This window comes from Polyodon spathula, chromosome 42 (genome assembly GCF_017654505.1).
Source record: "Polyodon spathula isolate WHYD16114869_AA chromosome 42, ASM1765450v1, whole genome shotgun sequence".
Taxonomy (NCBI): Eukaryota; Metazoa; Chordata; class Actinopteri; order Acipenseriformes; family Polyodontidae; genus Polyodon; species Polyodon spathula.
Window position 1 is genome coordinate 1678843 of NC_054575.1, and position 23775 is coordinate 1702617.

The 23775-nt window shown below is 43.0% G+C and overlaps 1 protein-coding gene across 1 annotated transcript in view; it reads left to right on the top strand.

The window, feature by feature from the left end:
* Window positions 1-23775, top strand: part of LOC121305238 (apoptotic chromatin condensation inducer in the nucleus-like) — a 65331-nt gene that overhangs the window by 14768 nt on the left and 26788 nt on the right. Inside the window, exons 4-7 of the mRNA XM_041236786.1 lie at window positions 3004-3092; window positions 5393-8797; window positions 8920-9120; window positions 14890-14984. Coding sequence (XP_041092720.1) covers window positions 3004-3092; window positions 5393-8797; window positions 8920-9120; window positions 14890-14984 — 3790 coding nt within the window. The remainder of the gene's footprint in view (window positions 1-3003; window positions 3093-5392; window positions 8798-8919; window positions 9121-14889; window positions 14985-23775) is intronic.

A 23775-nucleotide genomic window follows, 5' to 3' on the forward strand; every position in this document is an offset into this window, starting at 1 on the left:
AGCTGCAGAAGCAACTCCATCCGAGTGATTGTGTTGCCAGTGCACTCCTTTACAAAACCAAAGCGTTGATGGCTGCCAGGTCGAAAACATTATAAAAAAAACAGCCACAGGCCACCTCTTAAGTGCCACCTTTGACAGAATACAGCCTTGCCATTTGATCCAGTATATCCACACCGTACTTCGTTGCATTTGGTTTTCATATAACATCAGTCCTGACGGTCACTGATTTGTGCAGAGAGCTTAGAATAAGCACAGTCGTTGTCCCTGAGGAGTGTAGTGGAGTGCAGGGGGGGCTCGCACGGCTTTAGCTGTTGGTGGTAACTGTCGTCTTGCCTTATTCACAGTCCCTACCAAGGTTTTGTTTTTGTTTTGTTTTTTTCCCTGGCCAAATGGAGAGAAGTAAAAAAAATAAATAAATAAAATTTGACATTTTTGGTGACATTTCGTCCTTTGCCCAAGTACTGTGCGCCCTCAGCCTCAGCACAGCACTGTCTCCTGGTCTCTTTACCAGCAGGGCACGTTTCATCCTTTCCCAGGTAGGGGAAATTGTTTACAAGGTATTAGAAATCCACGTCATCTGCAAGCCAGAATTTGATGCCAGACTTGTTTGGTTTGTTGGCGATGTACTGTGTCCAGCGACAGCGTGCCTTTGTGGGAAACAGCTGCTTATCCACGGTGATGTTAGGGCCAGGCTTATAGCAGGCAGTTCTATTTGTGATGAAGCTGTCCCAAACCTCTGATGCCATGGCAGATTTGTTTGTTCATTACAAATAAGTCGGGGTGCTCTTGTTCTCAAATCAAAACATATGAATCTCAGGATTTCCCGAAAGCGAGTCTGTGACATTGTTTCCTTGAAGGAGGGAAGACCCCACTCTTGTGAGCAGTAGATCTCCACATAAATGCTTTTGCCTGCATATGCGCCACGCACATGAAAGCTTGTAATTCCTGCATAGAGCTCAACACCAGAAATACACTGAGTGGGGTGTCTGTGTTTCATTTTGTGGGCAGCGTTGGGCCTGAAGCTTCAGACAAAACCATTTTCTGATGTGCATTTTCTCAAAGGATCAACACCAGGATTTATAATTTTCCAAACTGTCCTGTCTTTGCCTGTCTCCTGAATTACGCTTGGAGACACTGATGCAGTAGGTGGTAGTGGTGGTGGTGCTAAAGCAGCAGCTGCAGGAGGAACCACAGGGACAGCAGCTGTTTCTCCAGTACTGGATCTGCCGCTCCATCTCCTCTCCGCCTGGTCAGCGCTTGTTGTGTTTGACCTGCAGGTAAATTCTGCTCAGTGTCATATGACATTATCACTCATCTTGCCATCAGAATCTCCTTCAGCCAAATCTTGTAATAGTTCAAGCACTTCTTCGGTATTCAGTACTCGTCTTTGAGCCATCTTCTCAGTCAGTATACAGATAATAACGAATTGGAGTGCCCACAGCAGAGTCAAAAAAACGCTAACACCAGCCAGCCTGTCGCCAGCCCTACTGCTAATACAGTTAGCATACAAGAGGTGGCTGATCAAGGCATTGATCACAACACCTGGGTTTGCAATGTTCTCAAGATTTGAATTACATATATTACATATATATATTGTTTTGTAGCGTGCAACGCTGCAGTAGTTTTATACACATTTTAATATAACTGTTAAAAAGACAGCTGCAGTAGCTCTAGGTGTGTGTGTGTGTGTGTGCATCCGGTAGCTCTAGTGTTTCTGCTTTAATCAGCAGTGTCTTCTGGGTGGGGACAATTCTACTCTCCAAATGACCCAAGAAGTGCAAGACCAGCTAAAAGCATTTTCTTTATCCAAGTGTAGTACCAGATATGACAAATACATGTTTGCATGGATTTTTATTCTCTTCTGTACAATCACTAACTGGTAACTCCAGAGGGGTTTGCAGCAGGGTACAGCCAGCCATAGCCCACGCTTCAGTTTAGTTTCCTACTACTTGAAACTTGCACTAGCACTACACCCAGTCCTGATTATTGAGGAATAATTTAGGACTCCCATTGTGTTCGTTTTAGCCACCCCAGGTTTCGCTGTGACCCTTCAATGAACATAAGAACATAAGAAAGTTTACAAACGAGAGGAGGCCATTCGGCCCATCTTGCTCGTTTGGTTGTTAGTAGCTTATTGATCCCAAAATCTCATCAAGCAGCTTCTTGAAGGATCCCAGGGTGTCAGCTTCAACAACATTACTGGGGAGTTGATTCCAGACCCTCACAATTCTCTGTGTAAAAAAGTGTCTCCTATTTTCTGTTCTGAATGCCCCTTTTTCTAAACTCCATTTGTGACCCCTGGTCCTTGTTTCTTTTTTCAGGCTGAAAAAGTCCCTTGGGTCGACACTGTCAATACCTTTTAGAATTTTGAATGCTTGAATTAGGTCGCCACGTAGTCTTCTTTGTTCAAGACTGAACAGATTCAATTCTTTTAGCCTGTCTGCATATGACATGCCTTTTAAGCCCGGAATAATTCTGGTCGCTCTTCTTTGCACTCTTTCTAGAGCAGCAATATCTTTTTTATAGCGAGGTGACCAGAACTGAACACAATATTCAAGATGAGGTCTTACTAGTGCATTGTACAGTTTTAACATTACTTCCCTTGATTTAAATTCAACACTTTTCACAATGTATCCGAGCATCTTGTTAGCCTTTTTTATAGCTTCCCCACATTGTCTAGATGAAGACATTTCTGAGTCAACAAAAACTCCTAGGTCTTTTTCATAGATTCCTTCTCCAATTTCAATATCTCCCATATGATATTTATAATGTACATTTTTATTTCCTGCATGCAGTACCTTACACTTTTCTCTATTAAATGTCATTTGCCATGTGTCTGCCCAGTTCTGAATCTTGTCTAGATCATTTTGAATGACCTTTGCTGCTGCAACAGTGTTTGCCACTCCTCCTACTTTTGTGTCGTTTGTATCAATGAAAGTAAGTGACAGTCACCTGCCTGTTTCTGTGCTGTGTGTAATGTTTTGGATGTGTTTCCTATTTCAGAGACGGACAGCACTTCCGTACAGGAAGAAGAGTCGCCTCAGGAGGATAAGTCAGAGGGCTACGACAGCGTATCCTGTCAAGCAGACCAGGTCAGCACACAGTCCTTTATTTAAAATTCAGCCCAGGGTAAACCATTGAGATCACACATCTTTATCAAGGATGTCTAGGAAGGTTACACTTTCCATCCGTTCATTCCTGCATTTATTCATTCACTTACCTTTAGCTGATGTGTCCATAACAGGTACAGGTGGTTGCGGCAGACTATCTAATTTTACCTTAAATAAGCTGTTTGTGAAACCAGCTGATAAGAGAAACTTATTAAATTCAATGACAGAAGGCTCTCGCTGTCTTCAAAGACACTGAGAGATACGTCTCATCAAAACTTTTTTTGAGTTTCAGTTTCTTGTAGTATTTCTAAATTCCCCACTGCTGAGTGCTTAATAGTTACGGTGTCACAGGTACGGTGTTGGTTTTTTTGTATTATATATATACATTTTATCTTCAGGAAATTGCTTGCTGTGTTTTATTTTTTATGACGTGAATACATATTTTAAAAGCATTTATTTGTCTGTGTAATTTATGTCTATGCATAGTTAAAATCACTGCTTGCCAAATGTGTATTTCCTTTAAAAAATGTTGTTCATGAACATGTCATATACTGTGGGGTAAGCAAATAAGTGTTTATGTAAGTGGGTACAAACACTTTTCTTCATGTAGAGAATAATGTTTTTGATGATGTAATGAAGTCTACAGGATATATAAAAACCTTAATATAGAAAACGTACGTGTTTTTAGTGGAAGATGGTGTTTTAAGGTGTATCTGTAATCTGAGAAACGCACAAAACGATTGGCTTCCTATACATACCGTCCGAAAGTGCAGTTATATTATTAAATGAACATCTGTAAATTCCTGGTTGACATGGTGAGTGTACTCGCACAGCCCCAAGTACTGTACTAATAATTAACATGGCTCTCCAATTTAATCTAGTACCTTCTGCAAATCTCTGATTCTCACTTCAACAATTGAAGTCCCCACTCTTCAGTCGTTGTATTTCAGGAAAGATAAGAACATAGTTTGCAAACGAGAGGAGGCCATTCGGCCCATCTTGCTCATTTGGTTGTTAGTAGCTTATTGATCCCAGAATCTCATCGAGCAGCTTCTTGAAGGATCCCAGGGTAAAACGTCATCTCACAGGTTATACTTTTTACTTGTAGATTATTATGTGAAACTCTGTGTGAGAACTTGCTCTTAACGATATTTTCTAATTATTATGTTTTAAACCAGATCTCATTTATCAAATGAAAAGATATCATGAATATAATGTAGATATCATATAGCATTCATTGCATACCATACAGTAATACTATATACATATCTCAATAACAAAGATACTGGTATTTAAAAAGTGCACTTTTATTAAAACAACCAATGCACACCACATGTACACAATTCAAAATATACAAAACTATATATAATAAAAACAGAGTTGTAAGGATAGGTATGGGAACAGAAGGATTACATAAGGTGTGGTCTAACTCCATGCTGGAGGTTTTTTAGGAATATATCATTAACCAAGTATTAAGCGTCTGATTGCGAGATAAGTGTCCGGTGTTTCAAAACTGTCTGATAGCTTTCAATACGGTCTTAGGACCGCAGTATATAGGCTAATTGCAAGTCAAAATAAATCGCATGACAAATGATAAATTTTTTCAGTTTGTCATAACCCATATACAAAATGATGCATGTGTTGTATTTATTTCTGTTTCGCTAATTCTTGCAAATATATTGCAAGTACATGCATGAAGAAAACCTAGAATAAAGTAGCCAGCGGTTTAATGTAAACTACATAGCCTAAAGTTAACATCATATTAAATAATAATATGAAAAAGATGTTAATATTACAGCGACGTGTTTTAGATTTTTACCACCTATAATGTAGCTTTTAATAAAGATCCTGAAAAATTTAAGGGTAAAACAATTTACTTGACACACTGGAAACATCGCAATAACGGTCTGTTCTGAATAAAAGTACACAGACAAAGTCGACAGCTTAACCTTGCCTTTAAGCCCTAAGATTCGCGCATGCATGGAAACTCAAAAAGGCAAACGCTTATTTCACAGCTAACTTATTCCCTGTGACAACGCATAATGTTGTAATAAACAAATCATTTAAAAACAGTAATGCACGCCCTTCTTTGAGAGGAAATATTATTTCAGCTTGACGGGACATGACAACCAAAGGAACACTTTCCAAGTAGCGAGTTTATACAGACTATTTAAGAATTTAAATGTCAGTCAACTGCAGTTATTTCATTTTAACCTGTCCTCCTAGCTTGTGACGGTGGGTCCTTGAGTATTGTGTTAATGCCGTCCTTTTTTCTCTCCTAGGAGGAAAGCCTCGCTGCCTCCCTCCCTAAATGCAAGGCAGTGCCAGCCAGGGCTTCCTCTTCCCCTCAGTCCCAGCGCCGCTCCAGTACCAGAACGGTCAGACAGAGCCCGGCCCGGCCACAACCAGCAGAATTGGACAGCGAAAATCTGCTGTGTCCTGTTACTGCTTATTCCCCAGTCCCAGAACTGCAGACTGCAGAACCTGCCCGGACCAGACGGTCGAGGCACTCCAGAGACGACTTCTCCCTGGATCCCAGCAGCTCCCCAGTCCCGGACAGGACTGCAGACGGAGCAGAGCAGTCTCCCAGAGAGTCCAGAGCAAGACGGTCATCTTTTAGGGAGAGCAAGGACTCCTTGGCTGCTCCCAGCACTGTGTCGGTCGTGGCACCTCCACCACCAGCACAACAGACCGGTCATGCTGATCTGGTAGTCCGTGCTGAAGCCCAGTCGCCTGGCCCCAGAGCTGTGGCTTCGCTGTCTGTGCGGGTGGTAGGTGGAAGCACTAAAATCAGTGGGAGCTCTGTTGTGATGTCAGGTGTTAGTGGAGGAGTTGATGGAGAAATCAGAGGTGCTCCTCCCACTTACGTCAAACCCCAACAACAGGAGTCAGCTGAAATGGGCAAAGATGTCATGTTGACTGAGGGAGCTAGCGGGGTAGAGGTGGTAGGAGGTGGGGAAGAGAAAGCGGCCCCCAAAGAAAGTCGCCTGGCCACGACCATGAAAGACAACGACGACGATGAAGATAAAGGACGAGATGAAGAGCTTAATCTGACTTTGGAAAAGAGAAAAAGCATGCCTGAAGTCGTGGCTGTGGGAAGCGTGCAAGGGTCAATCCTGAAGCATGCCTCTGTAGAAAAGACCAAGGCTAAATTAGATCTGTCTGCAGGTAGCTCGCTAATGTTGGCAAAAGCCGAAGAAGACCCAGAAGCTCCCAGAGGAAGGCCTAGAGAGGTCCTGGGAAAGGGAGGGATCATGGAAACTGGTTTTACAGAGACCCTAGAAAAGTCTAAGGCAAAGGAATCTTCCGGGGCACCACTGAAAGTGGAAGAGGCACAGAAAACACTGGAAATGCTTGGTAAACCTGCCGAGGTCTCCAAACCAGTAGCTTCAGAAATTTTAGGATTGGGGCAGACCAGCAGGTCTACTGAGAGGAAAGAGGGTGAACTTCCCGAAAAAGCAAAACTCATTTCAATAACAAGTCCAGAAGGGCATTGGAAGAGTTCTCCAGCAGTATTGAGAGCGGTTGGAGGGAGCGTACCAATGAGCGTCGAACCGAAACTGGCTTTAGAGATGTCAAAAGAGGTTGATTCTGTGACCGATAATAAACCAGTTCAGGATTCTACAGCTGCACCAGTGGAGAAAACAGTTGCTGAGACATTTGTGAGCGCCACGAAACAGAGAGAGACTGAAAAAAATGAAAAAGCAGACGCTGTTTTGCTACATTATTCTTCAGCATCTGTGGAACAGGCAGCACAGATTGATAAGCCTGAAGAGGGTGCCTCAGAAAAGATCACCAAGCAGGCCACTAGAGAAAAAGAAATAGAGATTGACAAACGTAAAGATCCCAAAGAGGTTTCTACAGCAAAGACAACAGACAAACAGGAGCTGGACACGCAGGCATTCAAGCCTAAAGAGGTTTCTGGAGAGAGTAGCCAGGCGTCCGAGAAAGGTGCAGTCAAACAACGTAAAGAAGTTCCTGCTGTGCCGGAAAACCTCCCTTTCAATCTGAAACTGCAGACAGCAATGCCGCAGAAAGACCCTGCAATTCCTAAACAGGGTCCTCACAAAGGCGCTGCTTCCGAAGAAGCTGAAGCAACAGTAAAAGTTACAACTGAAGAGGTGTTTCAGCCGGGTAAAACGGAGGGCGTCCAGATTCTCAAACTGGACAGGGTCCTGCAGCCTGAAAAGGGAGTCGGGGAGATGACAGGAGTGCCAGAGCAGGCCAGGGCTATCCAGAGCCACCTTCCGTTGTCAAAACGGGGCAGGGATTTGGGCACATCGGATAAGAAACAAGAGGAGACCGACATCAAAATGCCTGCCACTGAAATGGAGAGTTCTCTAAAAGCAGCGCATCCTGAAAAGCTAGCAGGGGGGGAGGACAGTTCAAAGATTTCTCAAACTCCACTTAAGGAAGTCCCAGCGCTACACAAACTGGCACAAGAGACTTGTAGATTCTCTGAAAACCTGACTGTGGGGAGCCCGGCTCCTGAACCCGAATCTGTGGAGGTTACAGCAGAAGTTTTATCACAAAAGCAAAAGGAGACTTTGGTTATTCCCACACAGACTCCACTGACACTACAGGTTCAATCCTCTCCCAAGAATTTCAGAGTCTTTCGAGACACCCCTCCTTCTCCAGAGGCTGGGGCACCACCCAAAAAGATACAGGTCTTCGAGGATGGGCTGCCGGCTCCGGAGCACCCCAAGAAAAGCTTTCAGACCTGTGGGTTCGCCGAAAGAAGCATCCCTGAACCAAAACCTGAGAAAGCACCTCTGGTGCAGCAGGAGACGGAGAGGCTGGCTAGCCTGGAACAAGCTTCAGAGGCTGGGCAGTTGCCAAAGGAGTCTGGGTACGCTACTTCCAGAGAGGAAGGACCGAGAGATGCCACAAAGGTTACGGAAACGTGGAAGGAAGGGGAGGTGAGCACGACTGCAGAAATGAGCCCTTCAGACCCCAAACCAGGGTCAGAAAGCGTGTCCCTCAAACCAGTAGGCCCCCCAGCGCCAGTGGAGAAAGAAGGGCCGAAGCCAGAAGAGCAGAATTCACATGCTGTTGCCAAAAAGCCTGAAAAGAAAAGGGAGAAGACCCCGGCACCTGAAAACGAACCTCCGAAAAAAGCAGGAGGAGTTTCCCCTGAGACGGAAAAGGAGAGCGGCCCTCTCAAAAGAAAAGTAGGTGAGAGCTCCACCCTGGACAAAGACCCCCCCAAGCCAGCAGAAAAAGCAGCAGAAACTTGCAGCAGGCAGCAGGCACATAAAGAGATGCCTGAAAAACAGGAAGAGAAGACCCCCATGGCAGCTTCAGGGAAACAGGCAGAAGCCGCTAAATCATCAACCTCCGAGACACCCAGGAAGCCAGAAGAAAAGCTCGCGGCAGAGACGCCCAAATCTCCAGAGGGGCGGCTGATGAAAGCTGTGAAGGAGTTGGAGAAGGAGCCGATGGGCCCCGTCCTGCCACCCTCTCCTCCCCCCGAGGAAACGGAGAGCGGCCACCCGCCGACACCACCCCTCTCAGCCCCTGACACGGACAGGGAGAGAGGGAGGCGGAGCAGGGAGGGCGCCTCTCCTTCCTCTTCATCATCATCATCATCATCATCATCATCTTCCTCCTCAAACTCCTCGTCTTCGGCCTCTTCCTCCCGTTCGTCGTCGTCTTCCAGGTCGAGGTCCCCCTCAAGTGACAGGAGGGTGAGTTGTTGTGGTTTTGTTACAGTTATTCCTGTTGGATTATTTTTCATTAAGAGAGTTTACAGTATTTCCCACCCCCCTGCCCAATCCCAACCCTGTTTTTCTCGGTCATCTGTTTCCAGTCTGTAAGCCCCCAGCATGACTCTCTGTCCAGAGACAGCGGTGCTTTCTGCCAGCCTGAGGGGTCCCCCGATTCAGGACGCCCCGACGACCCCCCCGCACCCCGACACCACGAGCGGCGCAAGAGACGAGCGGAGAGAGAGAATGAAAGAGAGGAGGAGGAAGGGGAGCATGAGGAGAGAGCCGGGACCAGCCAAAGCAAGGTGAGACAGTCAGACAGATTAAGTTATTGTAGCTATCTGGTACAACAATAGGCAAAAGACATCTCAGTTTGCACAAGCCATGCTTTTAGACTGCCTTGTACTTCCAGGGTGAAGTTGTCTCCACCTCTTCACTGGCTTCTTTCCTGTCATTAGCCATCTATCTGCCCAGTTTTTATTTTTTTGCATCTCTTAGTCCTCAAATAAGCAATTTGGACAGTTTTCAAAACAGTTTTTAAAAACACACACTTTTTCATTTTTACTGTATTAGCCATCCATCTGTTATCAGTAACCGCTTAATCCTTTAAAGGGTCACGATGAGCTGGAGCCTAACCCGGCATGCACAGGGTGCAAGTCGGGAGCACACCCTGGACGGGATGCCAGTCCGTCGCAGAGTAGCTCACACACACGCACACACACACACGACCAAATCATGCGAGGATTGCTCCATGTAACGCCACTGACAACGTCCTGATAACTCAAGCAATCCTGTTCAGGCAGCACACTGGTATGTGTCACGTGACTCTGTCTGCTCCAGTGAAACGAAGGGCAAAATGGACACTGTGACACCACACCCCTGTGGTGTGTATAAGTGTAGCACGTTAACATTGCCGTTTTTATTTATTAACTTTGCAGTACCAAGTGCAGCAACAGTCTCGGGTCCAAACCGTCAGGCGAGTGTAGATAAAGTGCCTAGAAAGTCTACACCCCCTTGAACTTTTTTCACATTTTGTTGTGTCAGTGCCTCAGAGTTTCATGCATTTAAATGAGGATTTTTTTCCACTTATCTACTCGCCATACTCCACACTGCTAAGGGGAAAAGAGTTTTTATTGAGAAAGATTATATATTAAAAATACAAAACTGAAAGATCATAATTGGATAAGTCTCCACCCCCCTGAGTTAATCCTTGGTGGAAGCACCTTTGGCAGCAATTCCAGCTGTGAGTCTGTTGGGATAGGTTTCTACCAACTTTGCACACCTACATTTGGCAATATTTGACCATTCTTCTTTACAAAACTGGGTTCAAGCTCTGTCAAGTTCCTTGGGGAGCGTTGATGGACCGCAATCTTCAAGTCATGCCACAAATTTTTTGATTGGATTTAGGTCGGGGCTCTGACTGGGCCACTCAAGGACATTTCCCTTTTTGTTCCTCAGCCACTCCAGTGTAGCTTTGGCTGTGTGCTTTGGGTTGTTGTCATGGTGAAAGGTGAACTTCCGTCCCAGTTTCAGCTTTCTTGCAGAGGGCAGCAGGTTTTCCTCAAGGACTTCTCTGTTCTTTGCTCCATTGATTTTCCCTTCTATCCTGACAAGTGCCTCAGTCCCTACCGATGAGAAACATCTCCATAACATGATGCTGCCCCCACCATGCTTCACAGTAGACATGGTGTTCTTTGAGTGATGCGCTGTGTTGGGTTTGCGCCAAACATAACGCTTTGCATTTAGACCACAAGACTTTTTTCCACATGGCTGCCGAATCTCCTGAGTTGTTTCTTTGCTTACTTCAAACAGGATTCAACGTGGGCTTTCTTGAGTAATGGCTTCCTTCTTGCCACCCTACCATACAGGCCAGATTTGTGGAGTGCTTGGGATGTTGTTGTCACATGCACACTTTGACCAGTCTTGGCCATAAAAGCCTGTAGCTCTTGCAAAGTTGCCATTGGTCTCATGGTAGCCTCTCTGATAAGTCTCCTTGTTTGGAGGGACGGCCTGATCTAAGCAGGGTCTTGGTGGTGCCATACACCTTCCACTTCTTTGTAATCGTCTTGACCGTGCTCCAATGGATATTCAAGGCCTTTTGATATGTTTTTTATACCTATCCCCTGATCTCTGCCTTTCAGCAACTTTGTCCGGAGTTCTTTTGAAAGTGTCTTGGTGCTCATTGTTGAGTCTTTGCTTTGAAATGCACTACCCAGCAGAGGGAACCTACAGAAACTGCTGACTTCATGCGAATCACTACAGTTTAACACAGGTAGAGACCACTTAACTTGGTGTGCGGTTTTGAAGGCGATTGGTTACACCTGAGCTAATTTAGGATTGCTATTACAAGGAGGGTGGGCACTTATCCAAGCAAGCTATTTCAGTTTTTATTTTTAATTTTCTACAAATTTCTAGAATATTCTTTTCTCTTGGAAGTTGTGGGGTAGGATGTGTAGATAAATGAAAAAAAAACAACCCTATTTTAATGCATTTTAATTCCAGGCTATAAGGCAACAAAAGGTGAACATTTTGAAAGGGGGAGTAGATTTTCTATAGGCACTGTTTACTATTTACATCCTCGCTATAGCCTTCATTATACGATTTAAATACTGATTTAAAAAATAATAATAATCAAACTGCTGCTGACGTTGGCTCGTACAGCTCTGTGCAACCGGCTGTGCGGCTGCTGGACTATGTGGATAACTATCGAAAAACTAGTAGAAACTAATTAAAACAAGTCTGGAAAAACAAATGGTATGGAATTTTGATGTTGAAAAAGTGCATGAACCCTGTTATGAACCCAGCTGCTTCTCTTGTTGACGGACATGCTCTCGGTGAGTAAGACAGTGCTGAGGTGACCCACTAAGTAAAGCTGTGACAGTCTTCCTGGAAGGCAAGGAAAGCCTAGTACCAGAAGTCTGTTTTGAAGTTTAAATGCATGTGAGGCTTTTTCAGAACTGCAAATTTGAGACCTGTGTAGGTAGTGAAGGTGCAAATGGGTAAAATTACTACACACAGTCATAAGATAAAAAATATTATTAAACACTGGCATACTATTGGTAGGAAAATATTTCAATCTGTGCCCCTTTTTATACACTGTAGAGGCAGAAATGTGCGGGCTGTTAAATCAGATTCTTTTGAAGTTACTGCTAAAAATTTAGAAATGGAGTACAGTCATGAACGGTTTCTTTCCATGTCGGAAATGTGCAGCTTGTAACAGTGCTATTAAAACTAAAACTTTTAAGTTTTAAACCGAAAAAGAATGCAAGATTTCACAAGTTATTACCTGCACATACGATTTTGTAGTTTAATTTCCTGTCCTTGCAACTACAATATGTTGATAAAACCAAAAGAAAACTATAGGTGCGCATTAATAAACATAAAAGGGCTGTCCGTAGGAAAGGCGAATGCTCGCCACTGCCGAGACATTTTTCACAGGTAAGTAATTCCATTTCGGACTTCATTTTGTGGTATGCAAAGATTATTTCAGTCTTGTAAAGGAGGTGACTTGAATCAAAAACTACTTAACTCTCAGGACAGTACAGCCAGAAGGCATTAATGAAGAACGTGAATCATCATGTTATCTATAATATGTAATTATATATATTTTTTTTTATTGCTTCCATCATCTTAAAACCGTGATTTTTTGAGCATTTGGTTTACCTGGTCAAATTGTTGCCTGAGTGTCGGCTTTACTGAGTCACTGTAATACCAGGATGTGCACAACGCTACATGGGATACTGAGACCTCAGCGGCTTTGTTTATTTATTTATTTAAATGCTGGGAGCAGTGGAACCATTTTTACACTTTGCATTGCATAAAACTACTTCATAATATAAATGACATTATTGGATGGTATGAAAAGGGTAAATGTTCTTTTACATATGTGTTTTAGAAATGCTACCCCCGAGTATAAATTAAGAAAAACAACCAAGATCGTTCCAAACGTTGTGTCTTTGGTCAGAAGTGTTGAGCATCCTGGCAGCGTTGGGTATTCAGTAATTCTGTGCAGATTAGGGATGCACCAAATTCAAGTTTGGGATTTGTCCGAATTACTGAATCTACAAAAACTGTCAAGAAAACTGAAAGAAACTGTTGAATGAAAAACAGACTGGCAGCTACTAACAAAGGACTCGTGCAATGTATAGTTTTGAGCCTTTTAGTTAATAGTATTTTTTGTTACTGAATGGAACTATATCCTTGAAATAAGATTTCAGTTTGAAACTTGCACAGTTTACCGCTAGACCCCTCCCGCCATGACAGAAACGTCAAAATACAGAACCGTTTACTTTACTTTTACAAGAAAGGAGAGCTGCATCTTTGCCGCTGTTTTCTTTAATCACGTTTCAGCCTGTGTCACCTGATCTGAGAGTAGGGTTGCCAACAGGCTCCAGAATCTCGCGACACTAAGTCAGGACAGGTTTTGCAACTCTCCTCTCTAAACTGCAGTGTATTCAGTAAAGTGAGTGTGAATTGTACGAACTGTCGCTGAATTAATTGAATTGTTTAACTTAGTTGTTACCAAAAGCACGCATACCTGCGAGAATTGTTTCCATCAATCAGATCTGTACAGCAGTGTGGCAGAGCAGAGCAGAGCTCTGCCCTTTATAGATTGGCAGGGATGGGGTTAAATTCCCCAACCTGCCTGGGTTTATTGTGTTCAGGTGGCTGGGGTTGATTGGAGTAATTAATGATCAATCATCACCAAGCCACCTGACATAGAGGCCTTAGCTTCCCATTAGGGGAGGAGGGAGCTGAGGAAGCAAGCTGGTGTTTGTGCTTGCTTTTGTTTGGTTTGCTGTTTTGGTTTTTGTATTTTCTGATCGAGTGATCAGACCTTTTATTTTTGTAAGTCTTGTTTTGTGTCTTTCTATTTGTGTTTAAATACCTTTGGTTTGGCCTGTGTGCCCTTTTATTTTGTGCTTGTAATAAAAGTATTGTTTTTTTTTTTTTTAACTGCAGTCTCTTTCTGGGCCTCTATCCACTCGCTAGCCTGTCGCACTTGATGTGAGAAGTGGGACTATAGCGCCTCCATTAAGCTCAGAGCAGTACTGCAGGGTTTTTTTTTTTTTTTTTTTTTTTTTTTTTTAACTTTTGGGCAAAAAGCAGGCAGAGGCAAAGGCAGAAGGAGAGGCAGCAGCAGAAGAAATGTAAGCTGCTGCAGCCACCTCTGGAGAAACCGTCCAGCCTCTTCCCCTGATGTTCCTGGTGCGGGAAGGAGGACCACCGCTGGAGGTCCTGCCCAGAAGTGCCACCGACAGACTGGTGTGGACATTGAGAGGAGGACAGCTGCAACTTGGCAGAATGCCCCTACAATCAGGCCCAGGAAGAGGAGCAGTTCTCACCCTGGCCATCAGCGGCCACCCCACTACCTCCAGCACCACCACCTTCACCACCGTCCCAGGAGATATGGGACTGGCTGAAGAGCCCAGAGAGGGAGGAGCCGCCGCTCCCGAGAGGCCAGAGAGGGAGGAGCCGCCGCTCCCGAGAGGCCAGAGAGGGAGGAGCCGCCGCTCCCGAGAGGCCAGAGAGGGAGGAGCCGCCGCTCCCGAGAGGCCAGAGAGGGAGGAGCCGCCGCTCCCAGAGGGAGGAGCCGCCGCTCCCGAGAGAGAGAGGGAGGAGCCCAGAGAGGGAGGAGCCGCCGCTCCCAGAGCCAGAGAGGGGAGGAGCCGCCGCTCCCGAGAGCCAGAGAGGGAGGAGCCGCCGCTCCCGAGAGGCCAGAGAGGGAGGAGCCGCCGCTCCCGAGAGGCCAGAGAGGGAGGAGCCGCCGCTCCCGAGAGGCCAGAGAGGGAGGAGCCGCCGCTCCCGAGAGGCCAGAGAGGGAGAAGGTTGACGCTCCACAGCAGCCTTTACATGTGCTGCTGAGAGAAGCCCAGCGGAGGCGCGCCTGATCGTTACGGCAGGTACCAGCCCTGCCTCAGAGGCCACTAGAATGGCCACAGCCACACACACACTGGTCAACAACATTACCTTGTAAGAAGTGCCCATGTAGCGTTGCTATTGCCGTACTGTGAAACTGTTTATATCCTTGGCGGGTGTTTGTGTTTCTGACCTGCCTTGTCTTGTGTTTACAGAAGCCTTGCTTGACAGCGGAGAGAAGGGGCATTGCGGATGAAAAGGAATGGAGAAGAGCTGGGGAAGGAGAGAGCAGGGCTAAACACACAGCTAGGTGAGCTTTCTATACTTTTGTACCAGTCTGAAACCTTAATAACAGACTGGAAATAAGAGCATTTAGCAGGCGAGAGGAGGAGGAGGAGAGGAGGGAGCGGTAGAGGTCTAGGGCTGCAGGGAGTTTAGTTCTCTTCCATTTTTTTTAAAGAGCACAGTTTGATTCTTGCCGAGTGGAGCACAGAGGAGAGCCAGGGGAGGGGCGGGCAGGTAGGGAGGTTAGGGGACTGAGGGAGGAGGTGAAGGAGAAGAAGGTAGAGGTAGCAGAGTCTACAGAGAGTTGGGAGTTGTTGTCGATACGAAGGAGGCGAGAGAGAGCAGTGGAGGCAAGGACAGAGGGGTAAAGAGAGTGGAGGTTACAGCGAGAGGTGACAGTGGGGGTAGGTGGAGTAGGGAGAGAGGGGAGAGACGGAGAAAGAGGTGAAATAGTGAGCAGAGAGGTCCAGAGGGGTGAAAGGGTGGAGGGGCAGCAGGCCCTGGAGAAGGTGATGTCCAGTTGACGGCCAGCTTTGTGGGTAGGAGGGGATGGAGAGAGGAAGGAATCCGGCAGAGTGGTTGGGGTTGGAGAGATGGATATTGAAATCACCTAACAGGACAGTTGGGGTAGACAGAGAGGGGAGGGAGGAGAGGAGATGGTCGAGTTCATCGAGAAAGTGAGTGAGAGGTCCAAGGGGATGTTAAAGTACAAGTAGCAGGAGTTGACAGAAAGAGGTTAGTTGGACAGTGTGAAATTCAAAAGAAGAGGAAGAGGAAGAGAGGAGAAGTCCCACCTCCCTGTCCAGTGATACGCGGACTATGGACAGGCCATAGAGAGAACACAGGGCAGCAGGAGTCACAAGAGAGCCAGGTTTCAGTGAGAGCAAGGAAATCTCGAGAGAGGTTGGAGGCAAAGGCAGAGAAGAAATCAGCTTTGTTAGCATAAGAGTGACTGTCCCAGAGGGCACCAGAGTGCAGAAAAGATGAGTGTGTGGGAGGGGAAGGAGAGGCAGAGGGGTCAGGGGAGCAGCAGAGGAGAGAGGACGACGGGAGTGAGGACAGAATGACAGGGATGTGCGAGACAGTCACAGCAGGACAGGTGAGTCAGTGAGGTACAGTTCTAGTGGGAGAGTACAGATCTGTCTAGTAGTTGGCGTCTTCCAGAGCGCTGCTAGGTTTGGATTTTCTGCAACAGCCTCTCCGCGCACCCTCACTTTTCAAGGGAACTGGTTAACAGCTGCTAACCTGCGCTAAGACAATACTTAAGCAGTACAATAGTTTCAGTGCACTTCAGTGGGATTGCACAACTATAAAAGCTGTGTGGAAAACAATCAAATTGCAAATCAACCTATATTCAATTTAACCACACTCACCTGGTATAAAAGTCTTTTTCTCTCTCTCTCTCTCTCTCTCTCTCTCTCTCTCTCTCTCTCTCTCTCTATATATATATATATATATATATATATATATATATATATATATATATATATATATATATACATACATATAACATCCAACTAGGTTTCTGTGTGCACTTACTGAGAATTGTAATATATGTAGTCTAGACAAGATATTAAATTAGGTGTTCAAGGGATTACTGTAGCTTTAAATTAATAAAACTGTGCAAACTCGCCCTTGCGGTATAATACCAACAAGAATAAAAATTACAGGTAAAATAAAAACTACAATTATGAAACAACAACAATAATAGTGAGAATACACGCAGGCCCGTCAGTGGTTGTTATGGGAACACCCCATGAGAGCGCTCTGGAATATTCTGCAGTATTTGCAAACCCAGCTTGTTAATGAAAAAACAAGATCTTTAAAAAGGGCTCTGTTTGATGCCGTGTGTAATCTGATGGTACTTTGGTTACATGCATGAAACATAACCAATAATAATAATAATAATAATAATAATAATAAAGGCTATATATTTTAAAACATTTACGAGTTCCCAGCTTTTTTTTGTATGTTTATTAAAATGCCAAAATTCACAAGATAAACAAACAGGATGTGAAACGGCTTGACAATTATACTTCAGTCGGTTTATTTGATGTTTTGTGTATTTTATACTAGTGTAAAAAGACACATGCTCAATTATATACTAAAAAAAATACAGGCTTCCATACCATTTTCAGGGGCATTTTAAGCTAGCGTTTGATTTTTCGTGTTTCGTTACAAAAACATAAAACAGTATTGCGACATTTTCTCGAATGACATTGAGAAACACACATTAAAAAAAAAAAAAAAAGCGTCCAAAGCAAATGTTTAATGGTGTGAAGAAACGAAAACAGACGCCTGCTGTTAGTGCTGGAATTGTAATCAGGCGTTCTGTCTGGCCGCCAGCCGGTGTGGCTCCTGGAAGGAGACGGGGTCCTCGCCCTCTCCCGCAGACCGCACTCGGGTAAACATGGCCGCCGTGTGCTGCTTGTGCTGCTGAAGAGAGCGCAGCCGGTAAAGGTCCGTGAAAAACAAGCCCTTTATATTAAGAAATAAATCCAGTAAACCTCGTCCGACAACGGTCTTCCCTGTTAGACTACTCGAGAGAAGAAAAGGCCGTTATTGAGCGGAATTTACCCCGGGAAAATGCTGTCTGAGACCAACAAAGAGGGGTGAGTTGGGGTCTGCAGGGGCATTGCTGTGTTAGTGTCCGAGGAAACCAGATTCTGTGCTCCTGCCCTCCATTCATTTACTAGGATCGTAGCTTAAATATTAAATAGTGATTATAAAGATTGCATTTGAGGTTGTTTTGCTGGTTACGCAAGTCTGAAAACGCATTGTAATTTACATGTGTAAAACGTGTTGTAAAGTTTTTCAGTTGGGGTTGTATTTTCTAACGTTGCTTGTTTACATTTTGGAAGCACGGATAGTAACTGCAGACAACGCTTGTCGAGTAAAAGCTTGATTGGTTTTAAAGACACGTTTCCTGTGTCTGCTGTAACCCATAAGAGCTGTACATGTAAGTAGGGATGTTTGTATGTTATATTTATTAATCCTACGAACATACATTTTCTTATCTTCATTATTTCCGCCTAAAACTAGGCAGGCAACTGATAGGCTATTTTAAATGAGACGGTTATCAAGTTTCTCACTTTTAAATATAACCTGTCTAAATTCTTAAAGAATCCTATAACATTATTTACATATAGCTAAAGGGCTTAACTGTATAACGAGGTTAGAACCAAAACTGCTTTGGAAAATGAACTACCTCAAGCTTACTGTTATTTTGCTGTTAGAATATTTAACATGAGAGGCAGCTATTCAGTTAGGTGGTAATGATAGAGGGGGGGGGGGGGCATCCCTGTGAACACAGTTTTATTCAAATGTTTCAGATATGTACTGTAACTTTAGGTGACAAACTATACTGTTGGGTCACAGTGAAATTAAAAAATAACACAAGATTAACCACTATAGAGCAGGGGTGGCCAAGCCTTCATACCCTTCATACTGTACAGTGTATTAAACTTAAATGTAACACTGGTATTTTTTCATTGTTTCTTTTTATACTGTATGTATTATGCACTTTAAATAAAATATATTAAGATTGTTATGAAACAAAATATGATAACTGCCCTGATTTCACAGCACATAGACTCAGTTAAGTAAGTGAGCAGCTCAGTAAAAGAATCAGCTTAACGACCTGTTCAGTTCCGCTCCTGCTGAGCCACTCAGAGCGCTCCTGGGCATTTCCCATCAGTGATCAGAGGGAGCGGACATGATGGACACCTGCAGGAAACAAGCGGAGATGACAGGCAGGATTGACAAGTACGTTTGTCAAGAACGATTAACTGGTTTCCACTTATGAAGTTATGTATTAATTAGTTAAATAAGACGGTGAAAATGTGTTCAAATTTGTATCATTAAATTTCGGATGTTAGTTTGCCAGCCAGGAATTCGAAGGTCGTTCTAAAACTTTGAAGGTTCGTCAGGCGGCATTCACATACTGTTTTTTTTTTTTTTTCTGTTAACAGAAACAGTTTGCATACTGTAAATCACACCTTAAATGTCACTCGCATGCACAATTCAATATTTTGATCTGTATAGTGCGTATTACTAAAACAAAAGTTGTATTAAAATCCACTACCAAATTGTTATACGTTAGAGCAGGGTATATTATTCTGAAACACTGGGGGTGGTGGGGTTACTTATAGCGGCTGTATTGCTTCATTAAAATGTGTACTGAATACATAGTGTACAAGAAACACTAACAATTTTAATTTTGAAAAAAACTGAGAACCCCCCCCCCCCATTCAGCTCGTGTTTATTTGATACCGCGACAGCAAAACGTTGTATAGGGTAAGCTGTATTGAAATAAATGTTTCATGCCCTTTGCAGTTTGGGATTTATTTGTTAAATGTCCATATGACCAAAAACATGTTGAATGCAAACTGTGCAAGCGACTTGATGTATCGTGGAGGCACAAACTGCTAAATGCACCACCTGCAAGCTTCTCAGACATGGTCTTTCTTCTGGATGTCTTTGCAGGAGTCCAGTTTGTAATCCTGTAATAATGGATACTGCTGCACCTCATAAATGAACTTTTTTCTGTTTTGAGTCGTGACGTGTTTTGAGGCATGTGTTTGACGTGTGTCAAGACTGTTAACCTTGCTTCTGATTTGGTCAGTTTCACTCAAGTTGAAAGCCCCCATATTAGCACAATCCACACAGATGTAGTGCTTATCAACTTTTCATGTGCAGTTATCGCATACTGCTCTTTCACACTGAGCACAGATATATCAGAAGTTTTATTTTTATTGCATTTAGTAACTTGTCATTGTTTTCTGTTGCATGTGTCACTTGATGCGCACTGTATCCAGATTGAGCTGCGTTTCCCTGCCGCTTTGCAGCTTTCTGATCGAAATGTTTCTGCCAAAGCTCCGTGGCTAGCATCAAAATGAAATCTCTTCTACTGATTCCCCCCCCACGTTCATTGTACAAAATGAAGGAATTGATGATTGCCATGTCCAGTACATTGCAAAATACAGCAACTGGGCACCAGTGATTGTTTTCACTGAGAACTAATTTTTGCGCAGATGGTGGAAACATTCTTCTCACTTTGTTTACTAATCCAACCAGACCCCCCCCCCCCCCCCCCCAACTGTTTTGCTATTTACAGTGAAGTAAAAACCAGCTGCAGGGAGAGTTTCATCTTTGCACAGGCAGAGTCCGCTGCCAGCCAAAACTGGATCCCGAATTTGACTGGTTTGTTTGATGTATTGTGTCCAGCGACACTGTGCTTTTGTCGGAAACAGCTGCTTGTCCATGTAATGTTTTATATTTAGCTTGAAGCAGGCAATGCTGTTTTAAATTAAGTCGTTCCAATTTCTGATGCCAAGGAAAATGATCTGTAGTTGCTCTGAGATCAAAATGTAAAAAACATAGGATTTCTCAAAATTCTTGTAATAGTATTATAAGACAGAAGACTAATACATGCTCACCAGCCACGTTGCAGTGAATTACAATAGATATTTGGATAACACACATCAGACTTCAAGAGCAATATTCTATTCAAATACATACTGCTGTAAAGTCACTGGAGGTAGAGATAATAAACTGGCTTGTACACTTGTAACAAATAGCATATTGTAAGTTATAGTAACAATAATGACTACTTTTGGCGGTTCTAGGTAGAAGTGCTTAACTTATTTTATTTTTGTGATTCTGACTTTCAAACACCGTCAGGGTGTTCTAATACATGTATTTAGGAAAAGTCAAGAACAGACAACCATGGATCTGTAACACACGCAGAATAATTAATTTTAAAAGTGTAACATGTCGAAATGACTACCATGGCAGTTCTAATGTGAAGAAAGCAGGATCAGTTATTTCCTAATCTACAAAACACGTTACACGTTTGTGTTTCAGTTCTAGACTTCAGAAACTCGTGGCTCACTTGAAATATACCCGGACTGTCTTTCTAGTAACAGAACGAGCATAGGAAAAATAAATAAATAAAAACTACTTGCCTGACGGGCAAAGTATAACGGCAAAAGTTGTTGTCCTGGGCATGAGGTGATAAGAGTTGCACATCCCTGCATACGTGCGCATACATGTGTCGCACCTGAAACAAACTCAAATCAGTTTTCATGAAACCAGTGGTGGTAGTAGGAACAGTTTACCTAACGGACATTGTCTGATATCCCTCAGGATAATGCACAAATAATAAAAAATGAAAATACGAAAAAAGATTATTTTGATTTATTTTTTTTTCTAGCCAAGTTATTCTATTTGTATGCCTTTTTTCAACTTGTCCGTCACTATCTTCATTTCTTTTGGAATTGGAATGTGTTTGAATGTACCTAAAGCTTCAAGTAAGTGCACGTTGTTTTTCAGTTTGACAGAAACTGTGATCTGGAGTATAGAGAGTGATACATCATCAGAATGTGATGCATGTACCAAAACTTAACTTGAGTAATGTCAGAGTGGTACGCTGTCAGATTTTGGTACGCTGTTTTTTGGAAACTTAAACGCAAACGATCAATTTCTCTAAAGGAGAAACAATTTGCAAAGCTGCACAAGTAAGAATGTGCACGACCCAATGTATTGCATATGAGAAATATTCAACTACTGTTTTCATAATGGTAGAAAAATATGGTAAATTACATAAACGATGTAAAAGACTGGAAAATATGGTACATTAAAAAAAAAATACTTGAAAATAACACTACACCGCTAAGAAGTTAGTTTCACCTGTGACTACAGCATCTACTGTGACTTCAGTTTGGGTAAAATCTGCCAGTCCGATCTAGGACATTGCCAGAACAGTGTACTGTGTTTAAATAGTAAATTTAGTATGTATTATTTCTTTTGCAAAACAGAAACAGTTTCACTTTTATGCATTTGCAATTTTAAGTCTGCAATACAATGGTTCCTTTACAAGATTGTGCTTCAGATAATGTATTTACCTTTTCCCTTTTACTGTCATTTTTTTTTTTTTGCGCTTGTTGCTATCAATCAGTTATGTCCTATCAGTCTGGTATCTGCCTGTTTGACTGTCGGCAATTTTTGATTTGAGACTATAGCGTCTGGTTTTACGCTGATTTTGCCGGGTGAATTCATTGATGTTGCTTGCAAACAAGTGATGGCGTGTATTGGGAACGAGTGGAGATGCAAAGCACAGAATATTTAATCACACTACAACTTTCTGATATGAATTAACCAGCTCTAAAAGTGTGATTTATAACTATGATTTATTCTTTTTTTCATTAATTTGTTTTCAGTAAACTCAATTAAGGTGACCATTTTTTTATTTTCAGTGCAAACAAATAAATTCTATTTTTCAGGGATCTCTGCAAAATCAAATTATCTACTTTAAGAATACAGAAATTTTAGAAATGTATTTCTACAGTGCTTAAACTTAGAACACAGTTTAAAGTAAGAATTACTTGTTTACCATGCTGACGTTATTTATTCCTTTTAAAACTTAATGCAAAAGAGAGGCGCTTGGTCTACAATGGTTGCAGTTGGATTTGTGTATGGAGGGTGTTTACACTACAACCTAGCTGTCTTCCAGTTTCTTATTCTTACTAGGACTGGCTGCAGAGACGAGTCTTACAAGTCTGGTTCTGCATTATCTGAATTCTGCTGCTCTTCCAGGATTGAGCACATTTATATAAGTTTAATTTGTATTTTAATATTATCTGTATCCTTATATTAAAATGAATTTATTTCCTAATCATTAACACGTCATTGCCAAGTTATGTTATTAGTGATTTATTGTAACTGCTTGCTTTGTCAACATGTAAGAAGTTTGCCATGCTTAGGGGGTGAGTAATGATTAGTTGTATTGATTGTGAATAACAGTTTTGTGAGCTAGTTTTTCCCTTAGTTTGTCTGTATTTCAAAAAGGTTTATTTGTACCTTTTTTATTGCTGGCGTGGGCTATTTGGACATCACTGTAGTTGTCCAAATATCTGTGGCGGACCAATGAGTCAAAATTTGAAATATTTGGGTCCAGCCGCCGAGTATTTGTAAGACGCAGAGAGGGTGAGCGCATGAGTTCTGCATGTGTGGTTCCCACTGTCAAGCAGTGAGGAGGCAGTGTCATGGTCTGGGGTTGCTTTGCTGGTGACAGAGTTGGTGATCTTTACCAAGTCCATGGCAAGCTCAACCAGCACGGCTATCCTAGCATACTTCAGAGGCATGCCATTCCATCAGGATTATGGCTAGTCAGGCAGTCCTTCATTCTTCAGCACGATACTGACCCGAAACACACCTCAAAGTTGTGGAAGAACTATCTGGCGAAGAAGGAAAGTGAAGCACAACTCAATCCAATGACCTGGCCTGCCCAGTCTCCACACCTCAATCCCATAGAACTTGTATGGGATGAACTGGACAGAAGAGTCAAAGCAAAGCTACCCACAAGTGTCCTGCATCTCTGGGAATTGCTGCTGGGAAGACATGTCTGGTGATTTCCTGCTGAAACTTGTTAACCGAATGCCTTGTGTTTGTGAGGTGGCTGGATAGGGTGGCTATTTTGAGGAATCCAAGATTTAGAGACAATTTTCTTGAACATTGCTTTGATACTCACATTTTGTATATTGTAACATGTTTTTTTATTTAAGTATTTACAGAAACGTATACAACGTAAAACATTGTCAATTATGAAAAAAAGAGTTTCCAGAAAGTGTACTCAAACTTTTGTCTGGTACTGTGCATCTGCGCAGGTAACTGGCAACACTGCTAAAATGCTTTGGAGAGAACTTTGTTCCCAGCCGTCCCCGTTATTATTTTTTACTGAAAAGATGAAATTCAAAAGCTGTGTCCAGGTCTTTTTCAGGTATCTGATGAAAAGTTATCGTTTCTCCCACTGAACA